Source organism: Neolamprologus brichardi, chromosome 12, assembly GCF_056152115.1.
Source record: "Neolamprologus brichardi isolate AB-2024 chromosome 12, ASM5615211v1, whole genome shotgun sequence".
NCBI lineage: Eukaryota > Metazoa > Chordata > Actinopteri > Cichliformes > Cichlidae > Neolamprologus > Neolamprologus brichardi.
In genome coordinates, this window is record NC_142115.1 from 21,239,157 (window position 1) to 21,265,302 (window position 26,146).

General features: G+C 40.1%; 1 protein-coding gene across 6 annotated transcripts; it reads left to right on the forward strand.

The window, feature by feature from the left end:
- clip1a (CAP-GLY domain containing linker protein 1a) lies at positions 1-25,305 on the forward strand. Of its 6 annotated transcripts, none has more exons than XM_006789698.3 (27): positions 1-152; positions 3,571-3,872; positions 4,469-5,004; positions 5,679-5,803; positions 5,898-6,114; positions 6,234-6,431; positions 6,521-6,612; positions 6,828-6,888; positions 9,059-9,163; positions 10,315-11,223; positions 11,383-11,499; positions 11,802-11,859; positions 12,005-12,088; positions 12,183-12,339; positions 12,496-12,661; positions 13,112-13,327; positions 15,477-17,921; positions 18,554-18,691; positions 18,817-18,923; positions 19,090-19,210; positions 19,340-19,392; positions 20,121-20,141; positions 21,383-21,500; positions 22,022-22,154; positions 22,599-22,651; positions 23,792-23,919; positions 24,192-25,305. In XM_006789698.3, the coding sequence occupies exons 2-27, from the start codon at positions 3,782-3,784 to the stop codon at positions 24,418-24,420; spliced, it is 6,678 nt and encodes a 2,225-aa protein (XP_006789761.2). In that variant the 5' UTR covers positions 1-152; positions 3,571-3,781; the 3' UTR covers positions 24,421-25,305. The 6 variants fall into 6 exon arrangements, with proteins under 6 accessions (XP_006789761.2, XP_087705277.1, XP_087705279.1 ...); XM_087849150.1 differs by lacking the exon at positions 1-152 and adding an exon at positions 280-688; XM_087849151.1 differs by lacking the exon at positions 20,121-20,141.
- Positions 25,306-26,146: the final 841 nt, after the last annotated feature.

The window sequence follows — 26,146 nt, forward strand, 5'->3', positions numbered from 1 at the left end:
CGTTGGACAGGCGGCACGCACGCTGGGCTGTGCCTGCCTCCCCGTGTGTGAGTCGAACGTAGTTCTAAAAGTCATCGAGGTTCTGTACTTAGCTTGCTAGCTGTGTTATTTTTTTCCCCTCGGACGACGAAGTCTGTACATAAACACATCAGGTCAGTACTTCCTCACCCCGTTTCCGTGTATTTTCTGGTCCAACAGCGGCTGATAAACACGCGTGAAAGTTGTTCAGGTGTTGTTCAGACGTTACTTGAGGTGAGGTGTTAGTTTAGCTCACTAGCTAACCAGCCCATATCGCTTGTGGTCTTAACCGCCGGCTCGCTGAACCGCTTTGGGCCTCGCTGCTAGCGTTACTTAGCAACTGATCACATCCCCCCTCCATTTAAGCTGAAGAGGTGACCAGGCACCTCAGCGCCACAACACTATACGAAAATTCATTCGATACAGATGATTTTAGCTAACAATTACGTGTGCTGAGTGAATTTGTAGCAGCAGTGTGCCCTGCTGGAGCGCCGGTGACATTGCGGAGACTTTTGGACTTGTGGAATTTGCTCTTCAGTTTCTTAGCTTATGACACCTTTTTCTTTTGGGGGGCTATGTGGGAGATTTGGACGTGGACGTGTTGAACCTGTGTAGCGCTAATGTCTCCCATTCTTAGCGGAGAAGAGCTACCATTCAGCTAGCTGGTAAGGTGAGTTAGCTGACAGGACATTTTTAGAGCAGCGTTACCAGATGTGCCACCTCATCGACAGCTCCTTGGTCCGCTAGCCACTGGTAGGCAGAGGTGACAAGGCGAGTGTCGCTTACAGGCAAATTCGCTGACCTGACACAAAGATAACTGGGTATACAGCTCAGCCACAGGGTGCAGTGTGTCAGTGAAGCTGCATTAAGAGGCAGGGGGCTGATGAATGCTATCTTTTTAACTGTAATGTTTGCAGTGCTGTAAGAACATATTAAAGAGGTAGGAAGTCTGTTTTTGGTCATTCGAGACCTTATTTATGTCTATTCACATTGGTATGAGCTAGAATCTGTGTAGGACAGGGGTGTGTCTGTAAAATGGCAGCAAGGTGAGGGTTGTTAAATTCAAAACAAGTGAAGTTAGAGGACACAGGATGCTTTTTTTTTTGCCTACCTTTGTCAGTGCTAACAGGGGCCTGAATAATCCTCCCTGCAGATGTTTCCTCAAATAGGAAGAGCCAGCGCTTGACTTGGCCTTGAGATGACCAAAGCAGGAGAGAGAATGTGTGAGTCATGTCAGATAATGCACACATCTGAAGATGTAAAGGTGTTAGTTTATTGCTTATGGACGCAATAAAATGCACCCTACTTGGTCTTTGTTTGGGGCAGGAGTTTAAAGGGATACCTTGGCAGCTCGAATAGTGGAAATGGGCCTGATTTAGTTGTGAAGTCTCTGGCTAATATTAACCTTGTGGAAGACCATGTGGACTTGGTTAACCATTAACTCCTTCCAACTAGGAGTGAATATACTGAAGAATTTTAAGAACTTCTGTCTGGACGTTAATTTGTTTTCATCCTGTTTTGTGTGGTGGAGGTGGAGGACAGTTAAATCATTTGTCAGAGCCATAACACTCATATCCAATACTTTAATGGACGCTGAGCATGCAAACGTATACAGTTGTGAAAATGGAAGTCATCTATGTTAATGGAGGTCTCTGAGAAGTCTCTGTTCTGCTTTACAAGCTACTGTCTACCTGTTTCTGTTTGTTTATTTACACCAGGGGAGAGAGAAAATCATACTACATGTGATATAATGTGAATCTAGTTAAGAATTATACTTTTTTTTGCATGCATCAGTGTATTAAATCTAATCTATTAAATCTAATAATAAAATTAAATAATAAAAGCTTTTGCAAAGCTTGAGTATTTGGTTTTTTTCCCAAGCTACAGATTAGACTGAGTCAGTGGCAAAAGATTAACATTACTGCTGTGGGAAATTCTTCACCGTGAAAGGATCATGTTCAGCTGACAGCATCAGCTCACCAATCAGAGCTGTAACATCCTCTGGTCAAGCTCATATGATTTTTGTGCTAGAGCTTTGTGGTTTTTCTGATAGAACTAACCTTTTGCTTTTAAAACTCTCTGCACAATGAATGTAACCTCTGCGTATTGTACCACGCGTTCATGGGTCAGTCAGACTAGAAAGTGCAGTCTTGCATAGACAGTCTTCAGCTATAATGGCTTTCCTGTTTTGCCTATTTTTGACCTGAGGGCTTGAGTCAGTCGTCACTCAAAGACACAGCAGGATAAAACTGGAGCACTGCTTTCAAACTGGGTCATGTCTGCTGATGGCCACCTTTCACTCTCTGCTGAGAAATATCTTGGAGGCTGCGTGAGAGCTTCCTTTCTTAAGTTGTTTAGGTAAACCTGTGTAGTGCAGCTCTTAGGCCCTTTTAGGAATGAAAGGTATGTTTGTGTGCTGCTGTTGAACAAGTCTTACATTTAATTTCTTTTCTTTGAAGACAAGCGTCTCGCCTGACTCCGAAGAGGTTCACGTCATAGTTTGTTTTGAAGTGAAAAACTTTTAACGCTCTCAGGAATTCGATACATACACAGCTTGTTTCATTGTCCTGGGACGTTTCAGATGTTTGCAGTCAATGATTACAGGAATAGCTACATATAATAAAATCATTTTCTTGACATTGTTCAAGTCATTGAGCTCCTTGTTTTCACTCATAACGTGACAATGTAAAGCCCAAGTACAGAATTAAGTGTCAGTACACTAAATGAAAACCCTTGTTTGTATACTGGTAGAATTTCATTATAAGCAAATTTCTTTGCAGATTACATACAAAAACGGCTGTGATAATTCCATACTTGTACAAACTGTGTCTCGGCTAGATGGGGACATATGCAGGGTCTTTCCCTGCCTAAGTGCATGTTAAAGGTCAGCAGATGTATAAAAACATTATGATTATGATTCCACAGTCTTTGCTTCAAGTAAGTGACGGACAATTTCTGTTAAAATGGAGCGTTCAGCCAATCTGCTTGTGTGCTGAGGTAATCTGACAAACAGGATAATCTGCTGCCTGTGGTCGTGTTTCTGCAGTAATCCAGTTTTATAAAAAGCTGCCAGCCAAGCCTTACATGTTGTTCGATGTCAGAATGATAGATTGAGAGAGACCCTCTGTGACACAGTATGTGGTCTGTGGTCAAGGTCACGCATTATCAGACGTTCAGATGGCACTACCACAGACTGCACGTTGGTCAGGCTGTGAAGGGGTATTTTTAGATCTAACTGTGATGTCGTGTATGCCGAGGAACTTGTTGTCATAACAAAATGCCTCCATTAACACAGCACTAAAAACAAAGTCTACAGATCATGGCTTGCAACTGGTGCACTGCTGTTTATTAGTTTAGTTAAATAAATTAAATCAATTATTTAAATAAATTATTTTTGTCAAAGACAATAAGAGTTAAAGGCAGAGGATATTGGCAGAGGATATTGGCAGAAGGCACACAAGGGTTATTGACCAATGAGTAAAAATACTTTAGTAAAGGTTCACAAAATCAAGTAATGTTACTTGTTTTGTTTTTCCCTCTCTCTATCAACAGGGTCCTTTTTGCAAGAAGCGCTTTTTCTCCCTTCTCCCTTTTCCTCATTTTTTTTCATTTTTTTCCCCCCTTTTTTTGTTTATTAAATTTTGGTGCGGAGAGAGAAAAAGCATTGCAATCACAGAGCAGCAGGCAGTGGTTTTGATGGTCTGGGGTAGGTCTGTATCCAGGGACGAACACAAGCCTTGTGGTTCAGATCACAGGAGGAAACATGAGCACAGCCAAGCCCAGTGGCATAAAAGTGCCTAGCAAGATAGCTCGGCCACCTGGAACAGGAGCCCCCAAGACCAACCCCAGCACAGGTAGGAATACATGTCGAAACTCTTCAGCTGAGTAGCATTTGAATGCAGGTATAGCCTTATTTAAAACAATGTACATGTTTGGTGTTTTGTATGTGTGTGTGTGTGTGTTTTGTTTTTAAACTTACCATAAACATGAAAATTGATTCTTGAATAAATAATTAGTATATTCTTAATGCAAGATTTCCCTTTGATACCCCGTTAAGCAGCAAGACTTAAACAGATGACAGTACATTTATAGTGTTATATAAATATAAAAATTCGTTAACGCCATAACTGCAAACAGCAAACCTCTGTTAGCGAGTTAACGCAGATTGCGGAGCTGCAAGGCTTCAACGCTGTTAGCGCAGTTAGCTTGTTAATGCGTGCAGCCCCATGCATGAGGCGATCCGCGCTAACTCGCTAACGGAGATTTGCTGTGTTAATGCGGTTGTGGCTTAACGTCATTTTAACGAGACTAACGCTGACAGCACTAATAAAAATATATATATACAAGGGGTGTGCTGTGTTTGCTCTGCATTTGTGACGTGGCTCTCTGATTCAAATTAATAACTTGATGAGTTTTCTTAAAGTCTGCTCTCCCTCTCACCAAAATGCAGCTAAAACTGCTGTTGCAGACAAATCAGCTGCAAGTACCAGCTCTGGAGAGTCGGGGAATGTGGAGGAGAGCTTCCAGATTGGGGATCGAGTTTGGGTGAATGGAAATAAGCCGGGCTACATACAGTTTTTGGGAGAAACGCAGTTTGCCCCAGGACAGTGGGCGGGAATTGTTCTAGATGAGCCAATTGGGAAGAACGATGGGTCAGTAGCAGGCGTTCGATACTTTCAGTGTGAAGCCCTGCGAGGGATTTTTACCCGCCCCTCCAAGTTGTCTCGCACAGAAGGAGAGGCTAATGGAACTCAGACGGCACCGACGTCCCGCGCAGCATCACCCACTCCCTCAGTCGGAAGTGTAGCCACAAAAACAGCACTGCCTTCAAGTACTGCGACAGCCAAGAAGGCCTCAACAGCAACAACACCAGCTACCCCATCTTCCAATCTTGCAAGGACAAACAGTGAATCTGTCTCCAACCTCTCAGAGACTGGATCGGTCAAGAAGGGGGAACGGGAACTGAAGATTGGTGACCGTGTGTTGGTAAAGTTTCTATAAGTAGAAAAAATTTGCTTACAGTTTTCTTCCCTGAACATTTCAGCAAAGCTACAAAAATCTGAAGGTTCTCCCTTTTGTGTTTTAGCAATGTCAGCAGGGCCTTGAGAATCACATGACTCACGAAGCCCTCCTCCAGTTTTTGGGAAGCTAACAAATGAAATATGGTTGCTTTCACTTGTACTTTGAACCATTCACTTCTGAGTCAGTGAAGTAGTTTTAGTAACATAGTACAGTCACTCAGGTCTGCTTATAGATGTTGAGTGCATTGCTTCCTCCTTATGAATTCCTTTTTTCCCCGCACAATCACGAGGATGTGTAGCACATTAAGTAAAGAGGAAGTGTTACTCATGCCTGTTGGGCAGCAGAGGAAATATGCTCACCATTACCAAATTTAGTAAACTTCCAAACTATGCTTTTAAAATCATTTAGAAATTCTTTTATAAATAATTTATTATTATTAAACATTATTTTATAAATGATAAAAAATAAAATGTAATAAACACACACATACCCCACAATTCTGGCATGTTTGCATCTGTGGCTTTTATGGAATTATCTCCCTTGGGATTTATTAACAGGCAAAGCTGATTACTTTTTAGTCCCCTCTCATCTGTTAAGAGAATTAAATGTTGGCTAATCTTTGGTGTATTTCCTCTTAGGTTGGTGGTACAAAGGCAGGAGTGGTACGCTTCCTTGGAGAAACAGACTTTGCCAAAGGCGAGTGGTGTGGCGTGGAATTGGACGAGCCCCTAGGAAAGAATGATGGGGCAGTGGCAGGCACAAGGTACGGAAGCCACAAGATCTATAAACAAGTTGTGTGTAAACTCAACCACACTCCTCCTTTTATTGAACACTTTTATTATTGTGGTTGTATTCAGATATTTTCAGTGCCAGCCCAAGTATGGCTTATTTGCTCCAGTGCACAAAGTCACACGCATTGGCTTTCCTTCCACTACGCCTGCCAAAGCAAAAACAACCGTTCGGAAAGTGGTGGCCACCCCGGGGGGGCTGAAGAGGAGCCCCAGTGCCTCATCCATCAGTACCATGAGCTCTGTGGCATCTTCTGTTAGTGCTAAGCCGAGCCGCACAGGCCTGGTGAGACACACTTATTGAAAAACAAAACAAAACAAAGAACAACAACAGTGTATTACCTGTGGCATTATGGTGAGAGACACGCAGCAGTATGAACATGGTACCTGTCTCTCTTTCTACAGCTGACAGAGACATCCTCAAGGTATAATCGAAAGATTTCAGGCACCACAGCCCTGCAAGAGGCACTGAAGGAAAAGCAACAGCATATTGAGCAGCTCATGGCTGAGAGGGACATGGAGAGGGCAGAAGTTGCCAAGGCCACAAGCCATGTTGGAGAAATGGAGCAAGAAATTACCCTGCTAAGGGATGAGCATGAGCAGGTCAGCTCAGTCACTGAGCCTGAACTACAGTTAGAGTTTAGTATGTATTAATTTTATCTCTTTTAAATGTTTGTCTGTGATTTTGACAGATGGAGGCAAAGATGGATCAGTTGCGTGCCTTGGTAGAAGCTGCAGACAAAGACAAGGTGGAGCTGCTGAATCAGCTTGAGGAGGAGCGTAGGTGAGAGTGTGGGACTAGTTAAAGATGCTCATGAGAGTATATTAGGTCCTCTAGTTTCAATGTTGTGAGACACTGAAAGTGGGGTGAGAGCTTTGCTCCCAGTGCTGTTGTTTTACAGTCATAAGGTAATAAATTTGTTGTTGGCATCGCTCTTGATCACTGCAGTTTAGAGGTGGCTTGTGCCTCAGAGGAGTAAATATGTTTCTGTTAAATAGGAAGGTGGAGGACCTTCAGTTTCGTGTTGAGGAAGTTTCCATTACCAAAGGAGACCTGGAGGTAAATACACAGCACGGATACACACCGCTGACTTCATATCTAAATTTACACTTCAGACGCAGTGGGCTGCCCCATTCACCGTGCCCGAAATTCCAGGTTACATAAACCCACACAATAAAGGGATTTAAAACGTTGGTAAAGCTAGCAAAATTGGAGTAGCTACTCCAAGGTCCAGTTTGGTAAATTTTGAATTTCAAATAAAACAAATCTTCTCAACTAGAGTCCTATAATAGAATACGGAGCATAATATATCTATTTTAATCTTACATGAGATTCACACAAGTACAGTCAAGTCAATACAGTGTTTGCATTTAAACCTGCCCCCATTTCCATTAAATCACCAAATCTGACATGAAAGTGTTAGTTTTATGTAACCCCCAACTTAATGCAGACAGATAAATTATGTCATGATCATTTGTTATTGGGTTGGTTTTTTTGTTGTTGTTGTTTTTAGCAACTTGCATCCCAAGTTGCAATATTGAGAGTGCAGTAGCTCAGTAGTATATGTGTTTCTTTTCTAATTAAAAAATTTATTTATTCCACAGTGTTGCACAGGAAACCACCTCTGTTACTCTGAAGGCATCCTAGCTCAAAATAGATGTTTTATACTGTGGGCTACAGGGTTAGAAACTCAATTTTCCTTCTCTTTAAATGTGTGTACTAACAGTTGAAGCAGCAGATATTCATAAATAATTTTGTGTAGTTAAAAAAAATATGACCACCAAACTAAAAAATAATGTGTTAACTTCAAGCTGTTGAAGGTGTACTAATGTTGAGCTGTAACCCTCAGTAACCCTCCTTGTTCAGTGACGCGGTCTTATTGCTTCTTCTTCCTTCCCATGTTCGTCTTTCATGTTGGTCCAGTGCTCAGCATGGAACCACTGGAAATGCCCCCTTGTCTTTTCACTACCCAGTCACAGTCCTAATTTCTGAGCCTGCCCACTGCAACCAGGGAGGAATAACACCTATGATAAGAGTTAAAATGTAATTTAATATATGTGTTTTAGGTTTTCTAATAAAACCGGTCCAACGTCCATACCACTGACTGGATATGGTGTATCAGATTGCTAAATATTAGTTTATTTTATCCATTGTATTCAATGAAGACTGGGATAAACCATGGTCTACATACATTTAAAACTGGTGCTATTCCAATTTTCCAAACAGACCCTCTTTTTAACTTTTATTGTGTTTACATAAGATTAGAAGCAGAGCATTTTTCTAAGTAATGCTTTATTAAGCTTCCATAAAAATCTGTACTTGTAACACCAAAATACAGAGAAAGCCAGTGAGATCCTTTCTATTTCTTGAGCCTAAAATGTTTCTGTTACTGATTGATATCTGTTAAGTTGGTCACAAGTCTTGCACACGGTGGTCTGATAACTGCTGGTTTCTCACAACACTAAATATTTAAAGTGTGGACAGTGGCCTCATCACCAAAGAGAGAAAGCAGTGTAGGTATTGACAACACTAATTGCTGTATATAGAAAACCACAATAATAAATGTCTTAATATTGACTTCGTCTGGTAAAATCGGACATCTTCTGTATATTAACATACACCAACTTTGTGTTAGTGACACACAGGGATCAGGAAACTCCCAGTACTGCCTTCTCTCCACACCGTGGTGAAGTCATGTTAACTTGATTTTACTTGCTGGCTTGGCACACAGTATCAAATTTTCTGTGTATCATAACAGTCTGTGTGATTTGTTTACCAGGTGACATTTTTTTTGCATGGTTACTTCTAAACTGCTTCCATCAACATACTCATCCTGCACATCCATACTACATGCCCCCGTCGTCCGCTGCTTGTTGTTTTTTTTCTTTTTTCTTTCCCCCCACCGTTTCTTTACAAAAAATCCCTATTTGCAGCTGTTTATGGCACAGCCTGAAAGTTCTGCATGGGGGTGTTTTCTCATTTCCACTCATCCACCACTATCCACACCCACCCAGTGTCCTTGCCTCAACCCTTCAAATACTCACTTGCACACAAAGACACACACACACACACACACACACACTCACACACTCACACACACACTTTCACTGTCATCCCTATCCAACCCCTCCTTCCTTTCTCCTGTCTCCCTCCCTCTCTGTCTGCGTTGGGCTGGCATGTGATGGTGGCACTGGTGTGTTTTCTTCCTCTCCCCCTTGTTTACTAACAGACGCAGACCAGACTGGAGCATGCCCACATTAAGGAGCTTGAACAGAGCCTGCTCTTTGAAAAGACCAAAGCTGAGAAACTCCAAAGAGAGTTAGAAGACACTAGGGTAATGAATTCTGCTCTGCAGCGTGTTGGGAAAAAGGCCTGTAGCCAAAAAATGTGCAGCAGTAACTGGACTCTTGCTGTATATGGGCTTGTGGTAAATGTACCCTACAGATGCATTTTTTCAGCTTTACATAAAACTAATAACCCTGATCTTAAAAACCAGATTAAATCATATACTAAAATATTAAACATCTTTGGTATGTTTAAAATACTAAATTAGTCTGCCCTGCTTACAGTTTGCAAATTAAATGTCAAAAGTATTAGTTTCTTTTGTCACACTTTATCAGATATTAAATTATCTCAAATTCACACTGGTCCACTCAAAATCTTTATATATTGAAAATATGGAGGTTTTGACCTCTAACCATGTGTATCTGACAGAGAGACACATGTTTACCTATATTTTCCAGCAGATGGTTTTGTGATATCACTGCTTAACCAGACAGACAAACTCCTCCCCAGCTTGTACCAAGCTAATCATTTTCCCAGTTATCCTATGCTCTCCTTTCCCGGTCCTTCCTAACATCCATTTGTCCCGCTTATTTGGTGTCCCTGCGTTTTGCCAGTTTAAAACCGGATCCACCTCCCAGACCAGTCCACCTACAGTGTTAGAGTCACAGTAAATGTATAGTTACGAGGAGGATTAGGCCTGTAGGTTTAAAACTGCACTATGTTAACAAAAAAAAAGAAAAAAAAAGTTTTGTACCAGAGCTTGATTGGTGTAAAAGTACTATAAAATATCAGGACTACCTGTGATGTTTTTAGTTTGTATGTCTGATAAATCATGACGTCAGTGAGGACACTTTCTAGTCTAATACTTGGTGGAAAATCTCTTGCACACTGCTGTAGCTCCATACATGCTTTCAGTGTTCACTTCCATTATCTGGATCATACCGTTTATAACCACAAGAGGTCAGTATAATGATTTATTTTTAACATCAAATGTTTTGTATCCTTCTCATTTAAAAAAGCAAATTGAGGAAAAAATCTCACCCAGTAATCACTTTAAATTACTTTAACAATTAGTTTTTCATTTATTTAGCAAAAGTTAGTTATTAAATAATCTTATTAATCCTTTTTTTTTAATGTACTAAGATATTTAGTAGGCTAGTTTGAGATACATTTTTAAATAAAAATTTCCCGCTTTTAAAGGTTGCTACTGTGTCAGAAAGATCCCGTATTATGGAACTTGAGAGGGACCTTGCACTTCGAACAAGAGAGGTGGCTGACCTGCAGCTGCGTCTTGGGGTCCAGCAGGGCTCTGAGGACTCAAACTCCACTCTTTCTCCCCTCCTGGAAGAAATAAACTCTCTGAGGGATCAGTTGGCTTCTCAGGAAACTAGTCATCAAGAAGAGCTGGGTAAATACAACGAGAAGCTAGAAGCTCAAGAAAAAATCCACAGTGATGCAGTTGCTCAGCTTCAGGCTACATCTGTGAGGCTCTCTGGTGACAAAGAGCAGCTGCAGATGCGCTTAAGTCAGGCAGAGAAGGAGAATGCTGACACTGTTGAACTGTGGCGTTCAAAGTTGGAGGCTGCCGTTGCCTCTCACCAGCAAGCCATGGAAGAGCTGAAGGTGTCCTTCAGCAAAGGTGCAGGTGCTCAGACAGAAGAACTTGTAGAAACCAAAAGTGCACTTGAGAAGCTGAAGTTGGAGCACAAGTCAGCTCTGGAGGAGGCCGACGCCAAACACAAAGCTGAAGCCACGACATGGACTCAGGAGTTGAAGGCGCTGAAGGCACAGGTGCTGTCTCTGACTGAGGACAAAGAGCGACTGGAGGAGTCACTTCGGTCCAGTGTTGAAAAAACAGAAGAACAGCACCTGGTGGAGATGGAGGATGTTCTTGGAAAGCTTCATGCTGCTGAACTTAGGGTAAAGGAGCTTGAGGAGAAGGAAGCGACGCTAGCACAACAGGCTCAAGACAAGGATGGAGAAACCAAAGAACAGATGGGGGAAATGGTGGCTCTGCGGAGCAAAGTAGCACAAAGTAACCAGGAGCTTGTAGCTCTGAAAGCTCAGCTAGAGGAGGTACAGAGCCAAGGAGACAAGCAGGGTGCCAAGGTGGGTTCTTAGTAACTTCATGATCAATAAATGCTCCCTTTTTGTTATGTGCCATATTTTTCTCCTGGTGATGTGATTATCCTTGACTTGGTGTACCATTTTCATAAAATCATTGCTTTTTGTTTGTTATGCATTTCATTTGCATTTTATATGTTAAAGGTTGCTGAATTAAACTCTCAGTTGGAGGGCAAACAGCAGGAAGTCCTCTCTTTACAGCAGAGTCTGAATACTGTAAAGCAGGAGAAGGATACCCTGGAACAAGAACTTGGAGGCCTGGTGAGAACTGTGACTTAATTTTTGGTTTTGGAGATATTCTCCCCAAATTGTACCTCCCTTTTCCCCACAGTTTACCTTTATCTTATTTCTGTTATTTCTCTGCTGCAGTTTTTAATTTTTTGATATTTATTATTGTCACACAACAAATCCGCATGTATATCTGCAGTAAGCTAGTGTCAGCTACTATTTACTGATCCAGTGCGTTGAGCTCAGTATTGAACGCAGTTAAAACATTACATATTGGTAGTTTGTCTACTGTAGAAGTGTCATATAAAGAAACGTTTTCTAAACTTTGCCGACAGAAACAAAAGGTGGCTGAAAGCACAGAGGAGCAGACTACGTCATCAAAAACTATGCAAGGTAATCTGAGTCACTCTGTGTTCAGTTACCGAAATGTTTTCACATCCCATTTTCCCGTCATCTGCTGTCATTCTACGTTTTTAATGTGCAAAATCTTCTAGTATCAGTATAATTCTTTTGTTTGTTTTTTGTTTTGTTTTTGTAGAAACACTTGAGAAACTGAGTAAGAAAGAAGAGGAGTACACATCCTTGGCCCAAGAATCAGAGTCATTAAAAAGTCAGCTTGCTGGTAAGCTCATTATCATTTCATTGATCTATCTTTAAATATTGTGTGTGTGTACATTTTTTGTTTTAACAAAGTCATCTTTTTTATGTTTTTACAGGGCTGGAGAGGAAGATAAAGGCTTCAGATGAAAAGAACGAGCAGCTTTCAAAAGACAAAAACAAGCTGGAAAATGATATCTCTGATATGATGAAGGCATCAGGTGATAGTTCTGTGCAGCTGACCAAAATGAATGAAGAACTCATACAGAAAGAAAGGTACCACACTTTAATTTTCCATCATTAAATATGACCTGATTACAATGTTTACTCAGAAAGAGTCGGATACTTGTTTTTCTTTTGTTTTAGTCCACGTAATTTGTAATTTATCCGACTGCTCACTGCACATCCTCCTCTTCTTTTGTCATCACACAGGAGGCTAGAGGAGTTACAAAATCACCTAGCAGAGGAGAAGGAGAAGGTGGCACGCTTAAATGAACAACTCCAACAAGAAGTGTCCCACAAAGAGCACGAGCTCAAGGATACTAGAGAGACACATCAGACTGAAATAAATACCCTTCAGGAGAACATCACTACCTTGGTTAGTCACAAAAAATATGTTTTGATGTATATTTTGAGTACATATGTTGAGCTAGCATTTTCAATGCACACATCTATTTTTAGAAATGCTCACAGCATCTTTATTTCACTAACCACAAACACTTCATTTAATGTCAGAGCGGTTAACTTATGCCAGGAATTAATCAGCCTGTTCACTGGTGAACTCATAACTGCAAATGGAAACAGAGTGGACAGTCATCTTGCTCTACAAACTTTTTTCTTTACTTTTTTTTTCTTTTTTTAAACTGACCCTGAGCCTTTGGTTAACTTGAATCCTTTTATAAAGTAACATACTACTTATTACTCGATGTAAATGATTCCATTAAAAACATATTCTGTTTTTTTGTCTAATCATATAGACATAAGCTGCATCAAAACAAGGCGACAAAGATTTTATTGTTGTGTCCCTTTCTTGTTCCCTGTTCTTTAGGAGAAGACTGTTAAACAGGGTGAGACCTTGGTTGAGGAGCTCAAGGCCTCACAGGAGAAATCCCTCTCTCAGGTGTCTGAGCTCCATGCAAAGGAATTTGAAACACTGCAGAGTCAGGTTGACAAGTTTAAGCAGGAACTCTCCTCCTCCAAGGACAAAACCCAAGAGCTAGAGAAGATGGTGTCTGAACTGCAGCCATACAAAGAGCAGGCCCAGGTAAGTGCAAACACCTTCTGGTGCATTTTTATTTTTGGCAATTTGGTAGCCTCAAACATTAAAATGGTTGAAACGGAAACGATGAGGAAGATGTATTTAACTGTTTTGGGGTTTTTGTTGTTGTTGTTTATTTATGTTTTGCCATACACATTATTTGTTTTGAGTTGCTAATTTTCCCCTCACATTACAGTTAATAACAAGCCCTACAATCAAAGGCACCATGGGTTGCATGCTTGCAGGGATAGAGCTTATAAAATTCTGTCTGTATTTATAGATGGTTTATGGTTATTAGTGGAAAAACATTTGCATAAAGAGAAACGATTAGTTTTAAATGCTGTGCACATGGATCGCATGTTCACCTTCAGATGAATCTGGATTGCCATGGATTTAGAAAAGTTTTCACACCATAAACTTTAAGAACTTCAGATCAGGATGACATGGATACAATTACAGACATAAACCCAAAATGACGAAGTTATTGCCTAAATTTATGAAGTCATAGTAAAAATCTGCTTGTTTTTTTTCTTTTTTTAAAAAATTTGAACATTTTCACTTTTCAAAAAATTGATTTGTTTGTGTCAGTGCTCACTTAAAAAGTTTATTTTACCTTAATTAGTTGTGAGATGGATGGTTACAATTTTTTTTTATTTCTTTTGAGTTGCAATTTAAGCTTAGTGTACGCACAAATAAGGCAATCAAGATGTGATTCAAGACTTTGAAATCCAACAGTTGAACCAAAGTTAAGTATTGATGTGCTCTAACGTGTGTTTGTGAATTTTTCAGTTATGTTGCAAGTCAAGTTACTATATATCATTCTACACTCAGTAAAAGGTTAATAAATTTAAATTTTAAGGATAATTTTTGATACTTGGATACAAATACAACCACACGCTTCAGAATCAAGTCTGCAGTAGAGCAGGGCGATATGGCCAAAAATATTTATCACGATATATATTTGAAAATTTGCGATAACGATATAACTGACGATATAATTGATGCAAGACAAAATACAACTCCACAACTTTACTAGTGCAAAAAAAAAAACCCATTTTTTTTATATACATTAAAGCTATATAAACATTTAACAGTGCAAATGCAAATTCCTTGCTGAAAGTTTAACCAAAAGGCCTTTCCAGTAGAAATGGGCTGACATATCCTGAGCATAACCATGTATAATATCCACTGAAGTTAAAAAGAGGTGCTTTGCAACATTAAACTGCAGTGTGCCAAATAAAAAAGTCAAATATGTATTTTTCGGACCATAAGGTGCACGGGATTATAAGGCACATTAAGCGAAACAAAGCAGTCAGATAAATCAAACTTTATTCAACTCATTCTTCTTGCTTCCTTCACTTCTGTACCATTGATTCATTAATGCTGTATTCTGTACACAGCTGCTCTATTCCCATGTTGTTGCAGTATATTAATGACTAACCTCGTATTGTGGAAGGATTATCTCAGTTGTTCTCCTGACTGAAGTTTGGTCTGTTTACAGCATCCTGCCGTGCGATTGCATTTGTCCCTAACCACCAGGAACCCTCACCTTAACTTTTATCGGGGGGAAAAGTGTTAGCGTTCTGTTCTGTTTATGTTATGCTATCATAGCTGTGTTGCTAGCGATCACGTGGCACATCATTATATACCACCTAGCCCAACTTCACCAACCCTACAAACGTCACTGCTGTTTAGTTTCCTGTCTTCATTTATGTAGGAAGTGATAGCAGAGCAGTACCTTTGATTTTTTTCAGAAATCTCTCAGTCAGAACATGCTATATCATGCTTAGGTAACTAGCAAAACTAGCGAGCTAACTTCTGCTAGCTTCCTGCTAACTTCTAACTCCGTTAAATGTAATAAATTCTGTGCCATCAATCATATCTTGATTGCTTCATCTTAGATACACTGTTCAAGTCGTATTCAAAGAAAGCAGAAGTGAAAATGTTCTGCCTCTTATTTATATATGTATATCTTTTGAAAATCATTGTGGTGTAAGCTCTGGTTTGATCTTTTGCCATTTTTGATGCTTCTGCAGCTTAACCTTTCCATTTGCATATGACTGATATCCATATCTGCTTGGTTTATTTTGTATTCATTCATTCCTTGCTTTGGGTATTCCCCTCCCTTTTTTTCTGTCATCTTTTGTTTTCCCAGTGTTTTTCTGCTGAGCTTGACTCCTACAAGCATGACGTTGAACAGTTGTCCAAAAAACTGGAAAAGCAAAACCTAGATCTGGAAAATATGTATAAGGAAAGTGAGGATTTTAAGGCTGAGAAAGGCAAACTGGAGAAGCAGCTTTTAGATGTTCAGGCTAAGCTTTCTGCCCTTGAGATTATTCACCAGGAACTTTCAGTCCAGAATAAAGAACTGCTTACAACCAGAGAAAAGCTAACAAAACGCCAAGAGGAACTGCTCGCCACTAAGAAGCATTCAGATGTTTCAATGAATGAGGAACTCGACAAGCTCAAAAGCCTTCTTCTAGAAGCACAGACTGAAATCAAAGATCTGAAGCAAAGTAAAAGTGAATATCTGGCTCAAATTGAGGAGCTTCAAAGACAAAATGCAGAGAAGAATGATTCTATCCGAAAGCATCAACAGGACATTGAGCAAATTGAAGCAAAAAAGAAGCAGCTACTTGAGGATTATGAAAAAGTCTGCAAAGAGAGAAACCGGCTTGAAGAGGACCTTAATGAAAGCAAGTCAAGGCTGACGTATGAGAAGGACAATCTGATTTTGGAGAGAGATTCTGCTAGAAATGCTAAAAAGTCTCTTGATGCTAAGAATGCTGAGTTGCAGGCAAAACTGAAATCCTTGAACTTAGAAAAAGAAGATCTCACAATCAAGAACACCCAGCTTCAAGCCCTAGCAGAAACACTGACAAAAGAGAAGGCAGAGATGTCCTCTGAAATCAGCGCAGTTGTGGAGGACAAAAAGAGCCTTCAGACTGTGAAGGAGGAGCTCCAGAATAAGCTTAGTATTACAAAGAAAGACATGGAGAGCTATATCCGTGAATGTGAAGAACTTAAAATCTCAAAAATGAGCTTGGCCCAGATGCTTGAAGAATTCAAGACAAGCAGTCAAGTGACTGATTCTGAAAGGATTCACTTGCTACAGGAGAAGGAAGACCTTCTTGCAATCCAAAGACAAACCTCTAACAAGAAAGAAGAGCTTCTCAGAGAGATACAAGAATTAAAGGAAAAGCTTCAAGTATTAACAGAACAGCTGACCCAGACCAGAGAGAAATTCGAAGAAATGTTAGCATCTGTTGAGCAAGAGAAGCAAGCGCTTCGTCTTCAGAATTCTGAAACGGAGATGGCTCTCCATGCTTTACGAAAAGAGAAGATGAGCCTGGATTCAGCGCTGGAGCAGCAGAACATGGACTATGAGCGTTTGGCTGGGGAGAAGGAAGAGTTAGAAGAGAAGCACACAAAGGCCGTATCTGACAAAAGTGCTCTTTCTCTCGAACGTGATAAGCTAGCTAGTGATATCCGAACAATCAGTGACCAACTGGATAGTTTCTCCAGAACTAATGTTAACCTTATTCAGGAGAAGAATCACTTATCAACAGTGCTGGAGGAAACCCAACTGCAAAAAAAAGAGTTTGAAGCCAAGTTGACTTCTTTGAAACTGGAAAACACTGACCTGCAAAATGAACTGAAGAAAAAGTCCTCTGATAATGAAATGCTTGAAAAGAGCAAAGCTGAACTCAGTGAAGAGCACAGTAAACTAAAACTGAATTTTGAGAAGGCTAACTCTGAGCTTGTTAATCAGGTAGAAAAACTGACAGAAGAACACAAACATCTTCAGTCCTTACAGACTGAGGCAGAGAGAAAAGTGCTGTCCTTGCAGAAGGAGAACCAGGAGCTGGTTCAGGAGATCCAGGAGTTGAAAAGTCAGATTAATTCAGTCTCTGATGCCAAGCGCGTACTTGAGACCCAGCTGCAGACTGAATCTAATGAGCGCAGTAAAGCGGTGTCTGACCACGATCATCTTTCCAAGCAAATTGAGGAACTACAGAGAGCTTTGTCCAAAGTTGCTCAGGAGAAAGAAGAGCTTTCATACAACTTCAGCAATGCTGAGGAGCAAAAGAAGGCCTTCATGGTGGATGTGGAGGCTTTGAAGGCACAACTGAAGCGCCAAGAGCAAGAAAATTCACAGTTGACAGAAGATAAAGACCAGTTATTATCGAAGCTTGAGGAGCTGGGCAGACAGATGACCTCACTGACCACAGAGAAGGATGAGCTGTTAGCCAGCCAGTGTAAACTAGAGCAGGGGATTTCTTCCCTCCAGACGGACCAGGAGAACTGGCTTGCAGAGCAATCAAAACTTCTTGAAGAGTTGAAGTGTTTGCAGGTTAGTCAGGAAAAACTACAGGTTGATGTTAAGGTCTTACAGACAGACAAAGAAACTTTGGAAAAGCAATATCAAGATGCTGTAGCCGAGGTATCTGCTTCCACTGCTGTAAAAGAAGAAATTTCCTCCAGCATCGCACATTTAACAGCTCAGAAGGATGCCCTCCAGGTGGAGAGGAATGAAGCCACCCAGCAAGTCAGGCAACTGGAATCACAGCTAAAAAATGCCATTTCTAAGCAACTTGAGGTATTGTCCTCCTGTAGAAATCACTGATTAACACACGTTAGAACGGCTGGGGCTATGTCACCCTCTCACTGCATGCCTGCTGGTTTGTCACACTGTCCCTCTGCTCTTTATGTCTTAACACTTTCCATTTACTAACCAGTGTTTACCTCTTTTAGCTCCCAGCCTTAGCCTGTGGGTTTATAACGTGATCTGATGTTGGGCAAAAATTCCTGTTGATCATATGGTTATATAGGTGTCAGGTGATCTGGGTCCTGCTCAATGATAAGTGAGAAATGCCATAACTTAAATAGTTGACTGTCTCTTCCACAAGACAATCAGCTGTCAATGTCCGTTCTGAGGCCACAGGATTTCAGTCTTTATGTACTAATTATGTTTCCTCATTGTGAAATCTTTGTTGTTCATTTTTAGGCACACTTGGATTGCAAAAACCTGAGGTCTGATAATTGTCGAGCTATTTGAGGAAATAATTTAACATGTAGTTAATTAAATTTTTTTTAAATTGCTGTCAAAACAAATCATGCATTACAAGTAGTTAAATCTGATCTGCGTATTTCAAATTCTAGTGTTTTGGTTAAAGTAATTTGGTGTCTGCTGCTTTTAATTTCAATCTGTTCTGATCATTTGCCATTTAGGCTGCAGAGGCCTCTGGCAAGACAGCCGAGGCTCTCGAACAGCTGACAAAAGAGAAGGCCGTGTTGATGCAGCAGAAGAATGAAGTCCAGTCTTTGCTGGACGAGCTGCAGACATCCAAGCAGGAGTTGGAAACACAGGTAAAAGATGGGATTTTGAAGAGAAACTTCTAATAATGTGGCTTTTTGTATAAAGTGATGGTGTGAAGTAAAAATCTTCTGATTGTATTTATCTCCACCTTTTGTTGTTTGTTTGTTTTTTAAAGCTGGAAAGGCTGAAGAAAGAGAACTCAAAGTATCAAGAAGACCTTAATGTATCCAAAGAGCAGCTTTGCACTGAAACTCAGAGGAGCAAAGGTTTATGCCAGGAAATGTGAGTACATCCTCATCCTCAACTGTTTTCTGTTACAGAAACATGTCATATTCATATTTTCAATCAACTAAATAGCATATTATTGTAAATATATGAAAAGCCAGTGTATGGTCTGTTTGAGTTGAAAAATTACTTGGATGAGTTGAACAATAATATTTTCCTCCAGTGAGGAGCTTAAAGCAGCGGTCTCTGTGAAGTCGCAATCCCTGCAGACGCTCCAGGATGAGAAAAACAGACTGACTGAGGAGCTCGATAATAAACACAGAGACCAGAGTGATGTTGTGAAGGTTTAAACTTTATTCTTTGGATACAGCGACACACATGATTCTGATTTTTAAATTCAGCTGACAGTGACTGAATAATAACCGTTTTGTGGTTTTGTTTTGTTTTTTGTTTTGTTTTTTTTCCTTTGCCAGCTTAAGGATGAGCGCTCAAAGCTCAAAAAACAGTTGGAAGAATTGAAGCAAAGGTAAAATTATTCGCACCTGCATTATGTGATTCACGCAAAGTGGACCTCATATGTTTTTCTTTTGTTTCATGAAATGTTTGTTTTTAATAATCAGACCACTTACAAATATGTAGTAAACATCACTTTATGATTCTTGCTTTTGCAGGAAAAGTTTAAAAAAATCTTCTACTTAATTTGATATTTCTTTACACTTCCCTCATATACACCTTTTACCAGAAATGTATATAGACTCTGGTTTGTACAGCTTGTGATTGACTAAATCCACACTAATATTAATAATATTATCATTTGAATATTCAGAGAAACAACATTGCTATAATCTTGCTGCATAACTTTTTAATATCCACCCTCATATTACTGATATGACAGATGCATTTGAGAGGTGGTGCCCAGCCACCAGGTTCAAAACAAGCCTAGATGCAGCCAGTGACAGAAAGTAAAATATTAAAATTCAAATAGTAGCCGAATTAGCTTCTTTTCTTTCTTTCTTTTTTTTTGTCATACAGACAACTGAGGAAATCTATTGTTTCACAGTGCAAGATAATGATTGATCATTTGAAGTGTTGATCATTGAAAGCTACTTTAGTAGAGTGCAAGATAAAAATGTGGCGCTGGGAATGAGGAGGTCCACTTTAAAGCCTTTTATAAACAGCATAAGCACGAATGACTTCAGCTACTAAACATCTGAACTGATGAATAAGTGAATATGCTCTTCCTTTCCTTTAAAGCCTGCCAAATAATGCCTTCAGGTACTTAATGCTTTTCAATATTACTCCATGTCAGTCATGTCACAGCGTAAATATACATTCACTGGCCAATTCATTAGGTACAAACTGAGCATCAGAATGAGGAAGAAAGGTGTTTTAAGTGACTTTGAACATGGTATGGTTGTTGGTCTGAGTATTTAAACAAACAAAACAAACAAAAAAACCTGCTGTTCTGCTGTGATTTTCTCACCCAGCCATCTCTATAAGATTGATTTATTTTTTTTAACAAAAAGGGAAAATATCCAGTTAGCAGCAATTCTCGCGATGAAAATTCCTTTTTTCTTCCAGAGGAGAAAGACCACACAGGTTTAAGATGATGGAAGGGTAACAGTAATTCAAATAACTATTTGCTACAAGCAAGGTATGCAGAAGAGTGCCTCTGAACACGTCGAACCTTGAAGCTGATGGTCTACAGCAGCACAAGACCACACTAGGTGTCACTCTAGTCAGCTAAGAACGGGAAACTGAGAAAACTTGCACAGACTCAACAAAATTAGACAATAGAATGGGGGGGAAAACACTGCTTGGTCTGAGTCTGAATTTCTGCTGGAAAAATTCAGAATGTAGGATCAGAATTTGGTGCAAAAATCATAAAAACATGGATCCATCCTGCCTTGCATCAGCAGTTCAGTTTGGTGACGGTGGCGTAATGGTGTGGAGGATATTTTCTCGGCACACTTTGGGCCCCTTGCTACCAAGTGGGCATCGTTTAAACACCACAGCCTGTCTGAGTGTTGTTGCTGACCATGTGCATCACTTTATGACCACAGTGTACCAGTTTACTGATGGCTGCTTTCAGTGTGACAGCACCATGTCACAATACTCAAATAATCTCCAACTGCTTTCTTGAACATGACAGTGAGCTCCTTTTGGATGTGGTGGGAAAGAGATTAGCATCATGGATGTGCAGCAACACATATTCCAGCCACATTTTGAATATGTGCCACTAAGAATTAACACAGCTTTGAAGACACAAGGGAGTCCAACCTGGTACTAGCAAGGTGTACCTAATGAACTGGCTTGTGAGTGTATATTGACCACATTTCTATAAACCTGTACAAGACACTAATGCTTGTAATTTATCCTACAGCTCCATCCCACCTGCATGACATGTTGTTTGTACTGGATCTCAGTTTTAGCGTTGTCTTCAGTACATTTGCGGTCTTCCAATTAGAAAATTTTGTCCATAGAAATAAACTTTCTCCATTTGTCTCCTGAAATAGTGAGAGCGCCTTGAAGGAACAGCTGGATAAGGAGAAGGCTGCCCTCCAACAGTCCATCCATAAAAACGGTGCCTTAATCTCAGAAAAGGACCAGCAGGTGGAAAACCTCAAGAGTGAGGTAATTTATTTTAAGTTGTTATAGCAAATCACAGCCAGGGGAAGGATGTTGTTACATAATTCTGAAGCACAAACTTTTTTATCTGATTGTTGCTGCAATTCCAAGTGTTTGCTCCAAGGAACATTTTTATGTCAGCTGGCTGTTAAATGCCATGTGTGGGTTTCAGTGTTATTTCTCTGTCACAGTTGGTATAGCTTTTAATTGAAGGTTCGAGGCACATTTCTTGAAATTCAGTGGCTAGAAACAGGAAGTTACTTCTAGGTCATAAAGTATGGCCACGCTTTCTGCTTAAAAATGAAACTTGAAAGTGCATCCGTGAAATGCAAGAAACATCTGGAGGTGGTGACACATTTCTGTTATGCTTTTATCTTCTTATTTTGAATATACTCTCAAATCTTGGGTTGGAGATTGGCTGAGATTGTATTTGTACAATGTTTGTTTATTTTGTACTATAATGCTGAAAAGAAACGTTTCAGTAATTTAATATCAAGGGTTGTTTTGTTTTGTGTTTTTCATCATAGCTGGCTGTAGTACGTGGGGAAAGTGCCTCAGTTAAGACACTGCAGGGTACAATTCAATCCTTGGAGCAGGACAAAGCTACTCTACAGGCGCGTGTGCAGAGACTGGAGAAGGATCTGACCATGGGGCCCGTTGGTAAGTTCTCGGGCACAACAGTGCACAGTTTCAACATAGCCAGACTTTCTTTGTGTCACCTGGCTCAGATAATTGATATCAGAATGGTTTTCTTTTGGCCTCTGCTTCAGGCTATGTGTGTTTATATTTATTTATTTTTTTAAAAGGGGGGGGGGGCATTTGATGTGTAATTTCCCACAATGATGCACCTCGTGCAGCACCACTTTCTTCTGCCGTGTTAGTCATTTACTGCTCAGCAGATTAAATGTATAAAATGTATTCCTTCAGCAAAGAGTCTATATAGCATGTCGAGGATACTGAGAGTAAAGGGTCAATGGAAATATGCAATAAAGGTTGATTTGAATCCAAATCTGCACAAACATGCTTATGTTTAATGTGCTTCATTAACCCTTTAATCTCTTGACAGTGCGTCCATCCAAAGGTAAACTAATTTCTGTTTTCCAGGTGATGCAGTGTTGGACCAAATGAGGGAGGATAAGGAGACTGCAGAGAGTCAGGTGTGTACTGCGGCACTCCCGATTGACACCGGTGAACAGACTGAGAGTTTTGCTTTGTCTATTTTATTCTTTTAACACATTCAGTGTAACAATGCTTTCCTACCCTGCCCGTTTGGGGCAGCTGTATGGAAACAGACTTCCTGAATGCTGTTTGTGAATGACTGGGCTGTTTGCTCATGCAGTACTAATAAATGACACTATGTTTTTGTTTGTAGCAACAGGCTATATAGTGGATTTTATAGTTCTGTTGACTCATTTAATTCTTACAGTATAATGTTTTGTGGAGGTGAATTTAGTGGAGTTTAATTTCACTGAAAGTATTTGAAGCTTCCGTCATCTGAGGCTCTACAAGGATGACTGATAAAGCCAAACAAATTGGTAACACACTTCCATCGGGTCACCTCTGTGAGTGTGTTTTCAGCTTCACGAGTTTCCCTCCCATGTTTATTCTAAAAATGTTATACTGTAGTACGTGTCTGTGATGACTTGAGCGTGTTGTCGAGCAGAAGTCCTAATTTGAATTTCACTTTCTTTTCTTTTTTTTCTCCTTCTCTTTCTTTATTCCAACTCTTCTCCTCTGCCCTGTCTCTGATGTTGGCAATGCTGCACCACCATCAGGCAGCGGTTTGTTATTGTTTTCATCAGCTTCACTTGTGCATGTTTGTCCATCACTGTGGCTCTTATGTTTCATGTGGTCGAGTCACATTATTTGGTGTGAAAACTACAAATGTCCTCCAAAGATGAATCGAGCTTGATTTAAGCCTTCAGTGAGCGCTAAAATTCACAGAGGTTTTAATTGGCAGTCATCATAAGCGAGCTTTCTTTGTGGCTCATTTCAAGCTTTGATTCTTCTTTGATGACTCGCAGTAGCCACTCAGCACCTTTTTTTTTTCTTTGTTTTTTTGGTTTGTTTGTTTTATAAGGGGGATTTGATTTTTGGGAATATTTAGTGACACGTAGTTACTGTTGTCGTAACATCACCATAGTTACTGTCCACATTGTTGTAGCAATCAAAGCCTTTGAACATAGTACAATAATTCTAACCCCCATTAGCTGTTTAAAATTATTATGTTAGAAAATGTTGTGCTCATTGTTCTCCAGGGGCAGCCTTGATGCTAATGTTGTGGGTTTCCTTTACAGATTGATTTCCTGAATTCAGTCATTGTGGACCTCCAGAAGAAGAATCAGGAGCTCAAGGACAAACTGGAAAAAATGGCAGCTGCTGCCCTTAATGGGAATAATCCAAGCGAGCTGGATAACTATGACGGGTAAGTCCCATTCACAAAAAAGCTTCTCAGGTGTTTAAAATGATGTTCGCTGCGTGGCAATGACTCTGAATAATTTCTCCTTCTCCTTTCCTCCTTTTCTTCTGCTGCTTCTCCATTGTTTTTGTTCATGATTTTCTCCTTTTGTTCCTCCTTTTGCTTCTTTTCTTCTTGTCTTCCCCTTTTTTCTACACCTTTTTCTCCTCTTTTTTCTTCCTTCTTTTGCTTCTTTGTCATTTTATCCTTCTTTTTCTACTTTTTCTCCTGCTCCACAGCCACGACAAGCAGCCTGCAAAGAAGAAACCTCCTCCGAGGCTCTTCTGCGACATCTGTGACTGCTTTGACCTCCACGACACTGAGGACTGTCCTACGCAAACGCAGATGCCAGACTCCCCTCCACACACCACCTACCATGGCAATAAGGGTGAGGAGCGGCCCTACTGCGACATCTGTGAGGTCTTTGGGCACTGGACTGACTCCTGTAACGATGACCAGACCTTTTAAAGCCTTTTTGCTTTGTTTTTTTTTTTTTTTTAACCCTCGTTCGCACAATCACTATATTTGCACACCATTTTGGATTACGCTGTGCTTCTGGGGTCCTAATTGTGCGTGTGTGTATGCATTTTGTGTGCTTGTTTTTTTTTCCCAAGCATCTTTGTTGTCCACACCACCCCTTAAGCGCTCTTAGAGGAGAAAGGTTTGGCAGAATCTCTCCATTCATTCAAATAAACTGCTACACATGAAATAACAGTTTCATTTGCAATTGTAAATGAGTTTGAAGGAAAGAAAATGTTTGATATCTTGGGTTTGTGTGAGTGAGGGGCTAATGTAAGTGGATGTATCATTCTGGGAGAAGCAGCAGTCTTCTTCAAATCATTTAATTTATCAGTATGTTAACACCATTTGCACAGCTTGTAAGGGGGTTACAGAGATAATATAATATCATAAAAGTTGTTTATTTGAAGCTGTAAATGACTTGATTGAAAAACAAATGTCAGTTTGCGCAAAGTCTGGGAGCTATAGTTTATTTTTTATGCCTGGAAATGCTATGTACTTAAAGATTTGATAGTATGAGTGTAAATTTGTAACAGGGAGAGGTTTCCTTGCTCTGATATGGAGTTGGAGCAAAAAGCAATGCTGTTTGGCTTTAATAGGAAACTTTTTTTATGGACTTTGAAAAGGACTGCAGGAAGATTGATAAGAATAAAAGAAACTGTTAAATAATGGACTTGATGCTTATGAGTCCTCAGTTCCTGTAATGGCCTTTCCAAAAAAAGTTTCTTAGAAGATCATTTCTGTATGAAACGGTGAAACACTTTGGCATTTCTCGCAACATGTTTTCAATATTGGTGTATTAAAAAATAAATAAAACATTTATGGGTAAATGAAGCATCTTTGTGCACAATTCCTTCATAATAATATCTGTGTGTCACGCCTGAATCCTTCTGCCTTGGTGCACTATACAGTGAAAACAGTACACTAAATATGCAAACCTTTATTTTATACATTTCAATACCAGAGTACTAAACCACGGGGGAATTGTTTAATGGACTGCAAACGTGTTCATAGAGGCACACTTAGAAAACTCCAGAAGCCAAATCTGGAGCACTTGCCTGGCGGGCTTATTTTATTTAATATATTTTAACACCTGGTTATATTATCAATCCCCTTTAATAAGGACTTCATATTTGCTGTAAGACTCATTTATAAGCGCTATGATCTGTGATATACTCCTCTGTCACACCAACCTCCTGCATGTCCTCCTTCATTACATCCATGAACCTCTACTGTAGTCTTCCTCCTTTCCTCTGGCCCGACGGTTCCACCTTCAGCATCCTTTGTCCATTGTAACCACTAATCTTCCACCTGCACATGTCCAAACCAACTCAGCATTGCCTCTAATTTTGTCTCCAAACCACTCAGCCTAATGTGTCCATCCTGGTCTCATTCCATTTTGTCAGGGCTGTCATGTCCAAACCATAGATCACAGCAGGTCTCACTGCCATCTTATAAACAGTCCTTTTCACTGTTGCTGCTATTCTTCTGTCAGGACTCACCCCTGACACTCGTCTCCGCCCACTTCAACCATAATTGAAAAAAAATATTCATACTTTTAATGTCAGTATTTCTGATAAGTACCAATCAGAACCAACCACAGCACAGAAACGGCTCTTACTGAAGTCACTGATGACCTGAAGGTCAACAGTGATGTATTATGATTCTTTCACAG

Bases quoted from the DNA above. Each gene is read 5' to 3' on its own strand.
- clip1a (XM_006789698.3), top strand. From the start codon at position 3,782: ATGAGCACAGCCAAGCCCAGTGGCATAAAAGTGCCTAGCAAGATAGCT. The intron at 3,873-4,468 runs GTAGGAATACAT...ACCAAAATGCAG, and splicing joins CAAGACCAACCCCAGCACAG to CTAAAACTGCTGTTGCAGAC. The intron at 11,224-11,382 runs GTGGGTTCTTAG...TATATGTTAAAG, and splicing joins GAGACAAGCAGGGTGCCAAG to GTTGCTGAATTAAACTCTCA.